The sequence below is a fragment of the Macrotis lagotis genome, chromosome X (genome assembly GCF_037893015.1).
Source record: "Macrotis lagotis isolate mMagLag1 chromosome X, bilby.v1.9.chrom.fasta, whole genome shotgun sequence".
Classification (NCBI taxonomy): Eukaryota; Metazoa; Chordata; class Mammalia; order Peramelemorphia; family Peramelidae; genus Macrotis; species Macrotis lagotis.
Genome location: NC_133666.1, coordinates 617,760,566 through 617,772,904, shown reverse-complemented (window position 1 = coordinate 617,772,904; position 12,339 = coordinate 617,760,566). Strand labels below are relative to the sequence as shown.

The 12,339-nt window shown below is 40.6% G+C and overlaps 1 protein-coding gene across 1 annotated transcript in view; it reads right to left on the bottom strand.

The window, feature by feature from the left end:
- LOC141499424 (uncharacterized) overlaps positions 1–12,339 on the bottom strand; it is a 32,575-nt gene that overhangs the window by 7,176 nt on the left and 13,060 nt on the right. Inside the window, exons 2-4 of the mRNA XM_074202143.1 lie at positions 7,332–7,519; positions 6,879–7,146; positions 6,655–6,786 (exon numbers count right to left, since the gene is read on the bottom strand). Coding sequence (XP_074058244.1) covers positions 6,655–6,786; positions 6,879–7,146; positions 7,332–7,519 — 588 coding nt within the window. The remainder of the gene's footprint in view (positions 1–6,654; positions 6,787–6,878; positions 7,147–7,331; positions 7,520–12,339) is intronic.

Sequence of the window (12,339 nt, the reverse complement as noted above, 5' to 3'; positions counted from 1 at the left end):
TGTCCTGTTTATGCTTTTCCCCCAGGAGATCTCAACATTTTACAATAATGGATTCAATATTTCAAAAGCTATTTTTATTGTTATGGGTACTCTCTCCACCAATGTAGTCTCTTCACATTATAGAAGAGAGATTCTGATTTACTGTAGCCAAGTCATTACTTGGTGGTTAACCTTCTGCTGATGAGCCTCTTCTCTGCCAGTGAGGCTAGTCCTCAGAAGATAATCTATTGCTGGATTTCGATTTGAAGTCCTTATAGCTTGGTAGGAACCACCAGAATTTGCACTCTGCTGTAATAGGTTTTTAGAAGTCATGACTGCTTCCATGCCATAAGGCATTAGGGCATAGCTGCAATGGAATTATAATAACAAAATCAGTAAGACAATGTAGTATTACAAAAACTCAAACTCATCAAATTCCAGATAAGTGGGCAGGATTATCATTTACCCCACAAGAACCTTTGGGAATGGGTAAAAACTACCCTTAAAGGATAAGTTCCATTTCACTCCAGAGAAAAGTCAGCTATTTACTATATATATATATATATATATATATATATATATATAATATAGTCTTCAGTGATTTGCTGAAGGACAAGAGTATGATAAATAATAGTACTTATAATCCAAAGACCTGTCTGATAGACACTGCAAATGGAAAATGCCCTGCAACGGTCTTATATAACATTAAACAAAAGAAAAATGTGCTTTTGAGAATTTTTATAATGCTTTGAATGATCCCAAACGAAGTCTGAAACAAAGCCTCATGTTGATAACATTGTCTCCTAGCAATGCTGTTTGGATGTGAGCCACATATAGATATGAATCAAAAGATATATAGACACTAAGTCACAGAATGATAGATTTTAAGGTGAAGGGAAATTAAAGATCATCTAGTAGAACCACTTAGTATTTAATTCTCATTAATTCATATTCAGTGGGGTGGGGACTTAAACTGTGGGAGTCTTCTTGCTATATTATGACTAATCATAACATTTTAATTTTGTTTTGGGCACCTAAATGTTAGTAAGTTGATAAGTATATCTATTATATTGATATTTATTCATTTTGTCTTTTAAGTAGTAGGCAGTTCAGTCAGTTAGGGAGACCAGATGAAAGTATAACAGCTGCAGAGTGAGGAAAAAACTGAGCAATGGCCTTAGATGAAGAAGAGCAGGGTTATAGTTCCAGCTCTGCTACTTCCAGAATATGACTTCTGATAAATCTTTTAAATTTCTAGAGGCTTGTTGTAAAATAGAATAATAATATTCAGTACTACCTTGTGATGGATGTGAAGAAAGTTTCCAGCAAATTGTAAAAATGCTATATAAATGTCATTACACTGAGGAATTGATTTTATCATCAATGGTGTCATTAGAAAAATAGGACATAAGCATGCCAAGGTAGTCATCATCTGAAAAGGGAAGCTCACATGAAGGGATAACTACATGTTACAATCACATAGAGGGATAAAAAAAAATTCCTCATGATGTAACCCAAGAAGTGAAGAGAAGCTGATAGCAATCATCTCCCTGATAAGATTTCTGATCCTATGCACATATGGGAAGAGACCTGTGGATGATTAAAAACACAGCAAGCTGAGAAGAGTGAACTGTCATTCAGTCAAAACAAGGAAGTATAGAATATCTTTCAAGGACACAAGATCAAGTCATTCTCTAGCTCTAACAGAAAATAGCTAAATAAGGCAACGATTAACTTATTATTCAAACTGTTCATTTATCCAGAAAGATAAATTCTAGTCTTTAGAAACATTCAAGACTTTTCCTTCTTAGTAGCTAAGGACACTAAGGATTCCTTATTTTTCTATTTCTGTCAATTTTCTTAATTCCTTTAGATGAAAACCTTGTATTCGTCTATTTGCAAGTATGTATCTCTCTCTCTATAATAGGGTGTCTCAAAAGTTTTAATGGAGTTTCTGAAGCTTTAGTAACCTAAAACTGAATTAAGACCTTTGGAATACTATATAAATGGCTGTCTTTTAACTTTCCTTTAGTCTCCAGTTGGCCTACTAAAATTTGCTCTTGGTGCCTAAAAGAACAATCCTATCATTTCTCTTCTTTTTCTTTTTTTGGTTTTTGCAAGGTAAAGCAGTTAAGTGACTTGCCCAAGGCCAGACAGCTAGGTAATTATTAAATATTTGAGGCTGGATTTGAACTCAGGTTCTCCTGACTCCAGGGCCAGTGCTCTATTCACTGCTCCACTTAGCTGCCCCAATCATATCACTTCTAAGTAAGAAAGGCATGTAGATATAACCCATGATAGATTACTTGCTGTAATGGGGAGGGGGGATGGAGGGGGGAAAATGCAAAACTCAAAATCTTGCAAAAAATGAATGCTGAAAACTATCTTCATATGTAATTGGAAAAAAATTAAAAGAAAAAAGAAAGGCATGTAGAATTGTGGGAAGAATGCTGAATTTGACAGTTGGGAAGACAGGAGTTTAAATTTGAACTAATTGCATTATTACTGTTTTCTTTATTCATTTTCATATCTCACTTTCCCAACAAGCCTGTAAATGTGATAAAGACAGCACAATAAACTAGAAAGAATTCAAATACTGATTCTACCATATAGTGCCTGTAGCATCTCAGGCGAGTTATTTAGCTTCACTGGGCTGGCTTCTTTCTTTATAAAACAAGAGAGTTGAACTGGGCTGTCTCTAAAGTGTCTACACTATAAATCTACAATTCTTTGATATTCAAGAGTAGAGACAATTCTCTTAAGATGTCTTATACTCCCTAAGCTTATTCTATCTTGTTCCCCATACTTAATAAACGAGACTCTCTCAAAGTCTCCTTTGCTGGATCATTATCCATGTCCTACCTCCTAATTGAGAGTGTTGACAAAAGATTCTATTCCTGGAATGTCTCTTTCAACTCTCAGTGATCTTACCCACTCCCACAAGTTCAATTATCACCTCTTTAAAGGCTTAGCCCTAGTGTCTCTCTCCTGGGTGTCAAGAACTATCCATGGGACATTTGCATCAGATATTCTACAGGCATCTTAAACTTACCAAGTCCAAAATAGACCTCATTATCTTCTCACCATAATTTATCTCTAAAGAATTTATTTTTGTTGAGAGCATCATCATCTTTCCTGATGCACAGGTTTACAACCTTGGAATCATATTCAAGAAGAGGTAGCTACATGATATAGTAAAGAAAGCACTGAGTCTGAAGTCAGAAAGATCTGAGTTCAAATTCAGCTCCAGATCTTTACTAGCTGTGTGACCCTGGACAATTCACTTAAACCTATCTGCCTTAGTTTCCTCAACCATAAAACTGAAATACCAACAGCACCTACTTCCTAAGGTGGCTGTGACAAAAAAAAAAAATCAGATATTTGTAAAGCATTTAGCACAGTGCCTTCACCCAGGAAGCATTTAATAAATGATTACTTTCTAATCAGTTGCCAAGCCCTATCTGTTCTGCTTCCCTATTGCTCATCTTCATTCCCTTTGCTTCCCTTAAATGGCCACTGCTGTGATCCAGGCCCTCATCGATTCTTATCTGACTTAACTGTCTCACTGGCATGTACTTAAGACAAGCCTAACACTTACTAAGCCAGTCTGTAAACTCAAGCTGGAGAGTCACTAAAACTATTTTCCCTGACTCAGATCTTCCCCTTCTGAAGGGTAAACTTTGTTTTTCCAAACTGCTCTTTGAAATTTCACTGTACTCATCCTGCTTATGTATTCAAATGAGGTAGCTTAAAACTGAGACTTGGGGCTCACTGACCTCACATTAAGTATTTAAAGAGCTTGTGTTCTGAGTACAACCAATGCCATTTTTTCCCTATTCCAGTGGCAATTAACTGGTCATTGGCAGCAGGACTAGTCCACCCACTCCAGACAATTGTCACAATTGCTGGTGACTCAGACAGGGTCAAATAGGTTGGACCAGTTCAAGGTTTCCAGCCTGCCAACCCTCCAGCAGGTACAAAGCAGATTTTGCCTTGGGAGACTTCTGGATGGGAAAAATTAACTGGTTGGTAAGGTTGCAGTCCTATTCATAAAATGCCAGAGACAGATTGCTATCCTGTAGATTATACCGTCTCTTGCATTAGATCTAAGTTATTAAACGCTGAGGAAATCAAGAAAGGTACAAGCAGTTGCAACAATAACCTGATGAATATAGTGCTATGATTCAGGATTCAAACACAAAAACTTGGATAAGGAAGTTCATATCTAAACAGAAAGATCAATTTTATTTCTGGATGAGTACTCAGGCTAGGATGAGGAATCTTCCAAATCCTGTGTCCCTTCAACCTACTTCCTTCAGAAAAAATAAGCAAAAGACTTGGATGATGATTGTATCATCTTGGCCAAAAATATGGTTCCTTCTGGGATTATTTTGACCGGACACAAATTAGGGTAATTCCTATCAGTAATGATATAAACCTGATACAAACTTGAGTAAGTGATCATCTGGGGATCTTTCAAGTTCTGGTAATGTCTGTCTAGTTATTCCTGGTCAAATTTTGATAAGGAATCTGGCCAGTCTATCCTTCTTACAGAGACCCCTTTTATTGTCTTCTGGATAACAGGAAAAACATTTCCTCCAAAGAACCCAGTCTAAGGTCCAGTTCCAGCAATTTTTTTGAAAATATCTGGACTAGACTAACTTCTAAACCTAAACACTTTTGGTCCCAAGAAGGATCTCTTGATCCTTTTGATCTTTTGAATCTTGACCTTTAGTACCTTGTTAGAAGTTGAATGATGCACCTCTGTATCTGCTCAAATCCTCAATATTTCCAATTATCTTAACTGAAAAGCTAGGAACAGAACTAGAATATCTAGGATATTTAGGGTTGGTTACAAAACACACAGGTTGGATCAAAGAAGATTTGAAAACCTTGTGAATTAATAATTATTATTATGATTTTACTTTGCTTTGTATTCAATATATTCCAATATTTACATGTCTGCCAAAAAAAATTACATAAAGATATACCAAGAAGAGAGAGAGGATGAACCTAAATGTGATCTAAGAATCACAAATGTTATATAGAAAAAAGTGAGTACTGTAATAAAAACATATCTAGTTTAACCTTCTTATTGCCATTTATTTCATGAATGCATCACATACCAAGTTGTCTGGAAAATCAAGGCAAACAACTGCAGTTTCTGTGTGAACTGGCCTCATATCCTGTTTTTTTCTGACATAGATCTTTGTCTTCTGCCATCTCATCTCTGAAGTGTAAATTCTTATTTTCCTCAATTGCTTTCTGAATTTCCAATATACCCAATCTGCTAATGTATTCAAATCTATATAAGGGAGGTTAAAATTGATGCCTGGGGCTCCCTGACTTAATGCTAAGTATTCATTTAATGCAAAGTATTCACTGTAGGCTTCACTCTGAGAACAACAAACTGCAGTTTCTCTGCATTGGCAGTTGTCTGCATTGGCAGACAACATCTGTTCAAAGACCTTATAGACAATTTTTTCGTATTATCTAATCCATCTTCCACACAGCTTCTAAAGTGATACTAGCAAAGCATGTCTGGTCATGTCATTCCCCAAAGAGCTTCCAGTAATTCTATTTTGCCTCTTAAGTTAAAATAAAAGCTCCTGTCTAGTATTTTAAACCCTTCACCGTCTGACTTCAGCCTAATTATACTCCCTCATGGACTTTGTAGTCCAGTCCAAAGGATCTATTTGCTCCCCTTTATATAAATTATTCAATCTCCTGTTTCTTGAGAATAAATGCCCACCTTACCTCTGCCCCTTAGAACCCAACTTCCTTTAAAACTCGGCTTAAGCACCATCTACATAAGGCCTTTTCTAATTTAAGCCTGATAGGCAGATGGACAACAGAGAGACTGGAGTCAGGAAGAGTTGGAATCAAATCTGGTGCAAGTCACTTAAACTAGCCCCTGTTTGCCTCCATTTCCTGGGGCTAAGAACAGCACTGAGGGTGGCTGGAGCACCGGCCTTGGAGTCAGGAGTACCTGGGTTCAAATCCGGCTTCAGACACTTCATCATGACCTAGCTGTGTGGCCTTGGGCAAGCCACTTAACTCCATTGCCTGGGAAAAATCTTAAAAAAAAAAAAAAGAAAAAAAGAACAGCATCGAACACACAGGGTTTCTGTGAGGAGCAAATGAGATATTGGTAAAGCACAGTACCTGACCCAAAGTCCATGCTAAATAAAGGATTCTTCCCTTCCCTGATCTCTTGCATGGAGGAGAAAAACTGACTTCAGAACAGAGGACCGTATTCAAGCCTCCTTTCTACCACCTCCCGCCTGGTTTATTATAAAAGGATCAAGGATCCTGCTAGATTCGCGGATCTGATGAGGATGTTTGTCCTTCCATCCATCTGTACCGTTGAATTCACCTTTTATTCATTCGCTCCTTCCCCTCCTAGGCCAGTTGCCTTGGGGAAGATCTGGTCGTGTCTTGGATCCCCTGGATAAGCTGGTGTAAGCTAGAGCTTCCTTCTGGGAGCAATTGTTCTTAAATGCCTAAAAGTCAGAGGGTCATAGAGGAAAACCTATCGTAGTGAAGGCCAAGGAATTGATGTGACGTCGGAACAAACTGCAGAGGACGGCCTTCACGCCACAGGCACCCACCTTCGGGGCTGCCACCCCCCGCACAGGGGGTCAGGGGCTTACCAGGGGCTTGAGGGAGTCCTACCTGTATGCCAGTATGGTTTCTGGGTGTCGCAGCGGGCGGCCGGGCTCCCGCAGTTCCGGGGGCACGCAGCCGGGCACGCCGCCCCACGCGCGCCCCGACACGGGCGGGCCCCGGCCCGGCCCGCGGCGCAGACTCGCTCACGGCCGCTCTCGGCGCCCCCCGGACGCCAGCCGCAGCCACCTCCGTCACGGCGGCGGCGCCCCCCGGATACCGGCCGCGGCCACCTCCCTCCGTCACGGCGGCGGCGCCGGGCCCCGCTGGGCTGCGGGCTGTCGGGGCCGCCTGCGGGCCTGGGGCGGCGGCGCGGGGAGGGGCCGCGGGCTCGGAGCTCGCCGGCCGCCAGCCGGAAGCCGCGCAGGCCGGCCGGAAGGGCCCGCCCCCGCTGGGCCCGCCCCCGCCGCACTTCCGCTCCGGGGCGCGCTAGGGGCGGCGGGTCTCGGTGGGCCGGGCCGGGCCGCGCCGCCTCCTCGCTCCTCCGGAAGAGGCGCCTACCTGTGGGCGCCCAGCTCGGCCATCCTCGGCCCAGGACGGGGGCAGCGGGGAGCTCCAGGTGGCGATCGAAGCCAGCCCTTCGCGCTCATTATTTCCTCTCCCCTTCCCTCCCAGCCCTGGGGATGCGGCCGCATCCGGACCCCAGGACCCCGGGGGAGGGGGAGGGGCAGCCCCAGTTCAGCCACCTTTGACCCCGCTTTCCAGTGGCTTCTTCCTCCGGCCTTTCTCATGGCTCTGGTGTTTACGAATTGCGAAGGTTTGGCGAAGGCAAGGCCTAGTCCCCTTGGCTTCGGCCCTTTGCGCTCCTAAAACAGCTCCGGCTGGGGCCCTCGAGGGCGGGATAGGCAACGGGAGGAGAGGGACCCCAAGCTGCCTACAGAAGAAGAGGGAGACATGGCGGGGAGGAGCTTTGGCAAAGCAGGTGGTGGTGAAATTCGGGGACCCCGGGCTTCTCTCTCTCTCTCTCTCTCTGACTCTGTCTCTCTCTCTCTTTCCCTCTCTCTCTCTGTCTCTTTGTCTCTGTCTCTCTCTGTCTCTGTCTCTCTCATAGCTTCAAAGCAATGAAGTGTAGGGTTCTAGTAATGAATGAATGAAAGAGACTAAAGGACATACATTTTATTAATATAGTGACATTATTGCAAGCTAATGTTTGGGGATAAACACCTATAGCTTATATATGGAAACGGCATGAAGGTCAGTGCAGGTGTAGTTTAATGGATTCTGTCAGGATGCTCAAGGATAATTAGCTCATTTTAAGTAATACCAGTCTGCTATCTTGATATTCCTTACTGGCTGCCTAGCCTCTACCTCCTTGTCTCTGGTTCCTCCTAGGTAGATGTCCTATCTGGTTAGCAAGGAACGGGTACCCAAGAGAGTTTTTATCAACTCAGTGTCTGATACAGGATGGTAAACTTTCCCAGAGATGGTGTAAGGGAGTTATTTTCTATAACATAATAATTTTTCAGGATATATAAGGTCAACATTGAAAGGCACAAATGAAACTATTTGTTCTCTAGGAAATAAGGAGAAATAGAGATGAAAGTCCTTGGCCTTCTTGCTGTTCCTTTCACATCATTTTCTCTGTTCCAATTCTAAGTGATTTCATTGGACATTAAACTCTCCCTCTTCATCCATTCCCCTTTGCCCATTTTTCCCTGGCTTCCTTCAAATTTCAGCTAAAGAATAATTTCCTGCCAAAAAAGCACCTAGTGCTCCTTAATTTTAATACATGCCCTCTGACTATATTTCTTGATTGCACATGGTTGTCTATATGTTGTCTCATAACACTATGAGCTCCTTTAAAATGGGGACTCGTTTTGTTTTGCTTTCCTTTGTTTATTGTTTATTCCCTTGTTCCTATTAAGTTTATGGCACAAAGTAGGTACTTAGTAAATTCTAGTTAACTGACCAACTGACTAGATCTCCAGTTCTGCCCTCTCCCCTGAGCTGAAGACCCACATTTTCATTTGCTCAAAGGACATCCCCATTTGGATATCCTATCAGCATCTCAATATATTCAAATTTAAGCTCTTTCTTCCTAAACCTGTTGCTTCTTCTGATTTAACTGTCAACATCAGTGGCAGTCTCACATAGTTTACATTCATAAAGTTTCTCTCCATTGTGAATTCTCCAATGTAAAGATTCAGAGACATGAAATCCTGATTTTAGGAAAGGAAACAGAATGAGGTCATTTGTCTTTGAAATCCAGAAAGTCTCAGAACTGAGTGCAAGCTCCTAGGCTTGTCAAGGGGAAGATAAGGAGAGACTGAAAAGGTAAGAGGAAAGTCCATAGAAATGAGCATGGCCTATGAGGTTTTCAGAATCTGTTCCCAGGAAGGAAATAGTTCAGGAAAGATTGCCCACAGGAATAAATCCTTATCTATAAGATTCCCATGATTCTCCACCATCACATTTTTGTGGAATTGTGTTTAGACACAGTCAAAAAGCTCCCACTCCCCCCCTGGTAAAAAACATATCTACATCCTCAAAGGTCACTAATTCCTGAAACAACACATTTATGCTGCCTTAAGCCCCATATCAATACAAAATTATGGACCATTAAGGAATCTACACATATACACACATCTTATTTGTAGGAGGATTTTATTGCTTGGTTTCTCTAAAAAAAATGGCTGAGAAGATCTATTAAGGGACTAAATATGATAGGAAACTTATGGAATCATCCTCTAGAGAGACAGAGATAGCTAACTATGGTAATTACCTATAACCAGCTAAAGTAAATACCTGTAGCAGTTATGAATTGGAGTCAAGATGTCCTGGTTAAACAGGGAATTCAGGACCTCTGATGTGACATTCTATGAAATATTATGGATGCCAGATGAAAAAACACAAAACAAACAAACAGATGAAGCTCCATTGTTGAACATGCAAATCATGAAATTATATATCATAATGGGATACAAACAAGAGGTAGGCTATTCCCACAATTTTTACCCTGATCAATACACCTGGTTTTCAATTCACTGGTAATTTCTTCAGATTTCTAACTATCAATCTAGCCTATTAGCTTTCTGAAGATTACCTGTATCTTCAACTTCCCACAAGAGAAATCCTTCCCCATCTCATATTCTGTGATGCCAGCTTCTCAAATTACTTAGAAGGAGACTTAGCATGATGCCCTATACTACATGATAATTGATTCCATGGGGGGTGGGGGAGGGAGTCAGTTGAACATGGTAGCAATAAAAAAAGATTACTATAATTCTTGGCTTCCAAAGGTCCCTAGAATATTTAACAATTCATCTTTATTTCCTTGTATCTAACTTCCTTCTTGTTCTGGGCCTCGATACCTACTTGGTAGTTTAAATTATAGTGTCATGGTGATGGTTGACTAGAGTGGCTAGTCATCTTTCTAGCTCTTCAAGAACAATAATAAAAATGTTAACTATTTCAGATTTGCAAAGTGTTTTGCACATATTAGATCATTTGATGCTCACAGCAACCCTATGATTCAGATATTATCCCCATTTTGCAGATAAGGAAATATAGTCCAAGAGATCAAGTGGCTTGTTGATGGTCAGAAGATCAGTAAGTACAGGAGGCAAAACTTGAAGACCGGTCTTTTCTGAATCCAAGTGCAGTGTCTTAACTACTATACAGTGCTGGAAAGGCTATCAGGAAGGACTGGCTTCCTACTCACCTGTCATCTTCATAGGGTACAATTTACCCCTCTACTGAAGACTTGGGAAAATCCATCATACCCCTCAAGTAAACTGGAACTCTTTGCTTTCTGGGTCCCACAACTACCTCTACTCAGGTTTCAGCCTCCTTCCATCTTATCCTTGCCCATTAAGAGTCATGTTTGAGCACTAGTTAAAATTTCTTTTGTTTGTGCAGTGTTTGGTTCTAGAGGTTGACCTTTCAGTTCACTTGGCCATTAATCAAAGTCATTTCTTTTGCCTATATGCCACTTCTCCTATATACCTTAGGGTTTCAATAACTTCTGGGAAATAGGGTCAAAAATCATCAATGCTATTTCAATTCATCTTTCAGTATCCTCTGAGGCATGTATTTTTTATTCAGAGCCCTAACAAGGCACCTCTGACCTCAGGACCAAATGTACTTTGTCTTTTTTTTTAATTTATTTTTATTAAAGATATTATTTGAGTTTTACAATTTTTCCCTCAATCATACTTCTCCCCCCCCCCACAGAAAGCAATCTGCCAGTCTTTACTTTGTTTCCATGTACCTTGATCCAAATTGGGTGTGTTGAGAGAGAAATCATATTCTTAAAGAAGAGACAAGAAGTCTAAGAGGTAACAAGATCAGACAATAAGATATCTGTTTTTTTTCTAAATAAAGGGAATAGTCTTTGAACTTTGTTCAAACTCCACATCTTATCTGGATACAGATGGCACTCTCCTTTGCAGACAGCCCAAAATTGTTCCCGACTGTTGCACTGATGGAATGAGTGAGTCCTTCAAGGTTGATCATCACTCCCATGTTGCTGTTAGGGTATACAGTGTTTTTCTGGTTCTGCTCATCTCAGCATCAGTTCATGCAAATCCCTTCAGGCTTCCCTGAAATCCCATCCCTTCTGGTTTCTGATAGAACAATAGTGTTCCATGACATACATATACCACAGTTTGCTAAGCCATTCCCCAATTGAAGGACATTTACTTGATTTTCAATTCTATACCACCACAAACAGGGCTGCTATAAATATTTTTGTGCAAGTGATGTTTTTACCCTTTTTCATCATCTCTTCAAGATATAGACCCAGTAGTGGTATTGCTGGGTCAAAGGGTATGCACATTTTTTTTTTTGCCTTTTGGGCGTAGTTCCAAATAGCTCTCCAGAAGGGTTGGATGAGTTCACAGCTCCACCAACAGTGTAATAGTGTCCCAGATTTCCCACAACCCTTCCAACAATGATCATTATCCTTTCTGGTCATATTGGCCAATCTGAGAGGTGTGAGGTGGTACCTCAGAGAAGCTTTAATTTGCATTTCTCTAATAATGATTTAGAGCATTTTTTAATATGGCTATGGAATTCTTTGATCTCTTCATCTGTAAATTGCCTTTGCATATCCTTTGACCATTTGTCAATTGGGGAATGGCTTTTTGTTTTAAAAATATGACTCAGTTCTCTGTATATTTTAGAAATGAGTCTTTTGTCAGAATCACTAGTTATAAAGATTGTTTCCCAATTTACTACATTTCTTTTGATCTTGGTTACAATGGTTTTATCTGTGCAAAAGCTTTTTAATGTAATCAAAATCATCAAATTGGTTTTTGGTGATGTTCTCCAACTCTTCCTTAGTCATAAACTGCTCCCCTTTCCATAGATCTGACAGGTAAACTAGTCCTTGATCTTCTAATTTGCTTATAGTATTGTTTTTTATGTCTAAGTCCTGCAACCATTTGGATCTTATTTTGGTAAAGGGTGTTAGGTGTTGGTCTAATCTAAGTGTCTTCCATACTAACTTCCAATTATCCCAGCAGTTTTTATGAAAGAGGGAGTTTTTATCCCAATGGCTGGACTCTTTGGGTTTATCAAACAGCAGAGTACTATAATCATCTCCTGCTTTTACATCTAGTCTATTCCACTGGCCCACTCTATTTCTTAGCCAATACCAAACAGTTTTGATGACTGATGCTTTATAATATAATTTTAGATCAGGTAGGGCTAAGCTACCTTCTTTTGCACTTTTTTCATTAAGCTCCTGGCAAT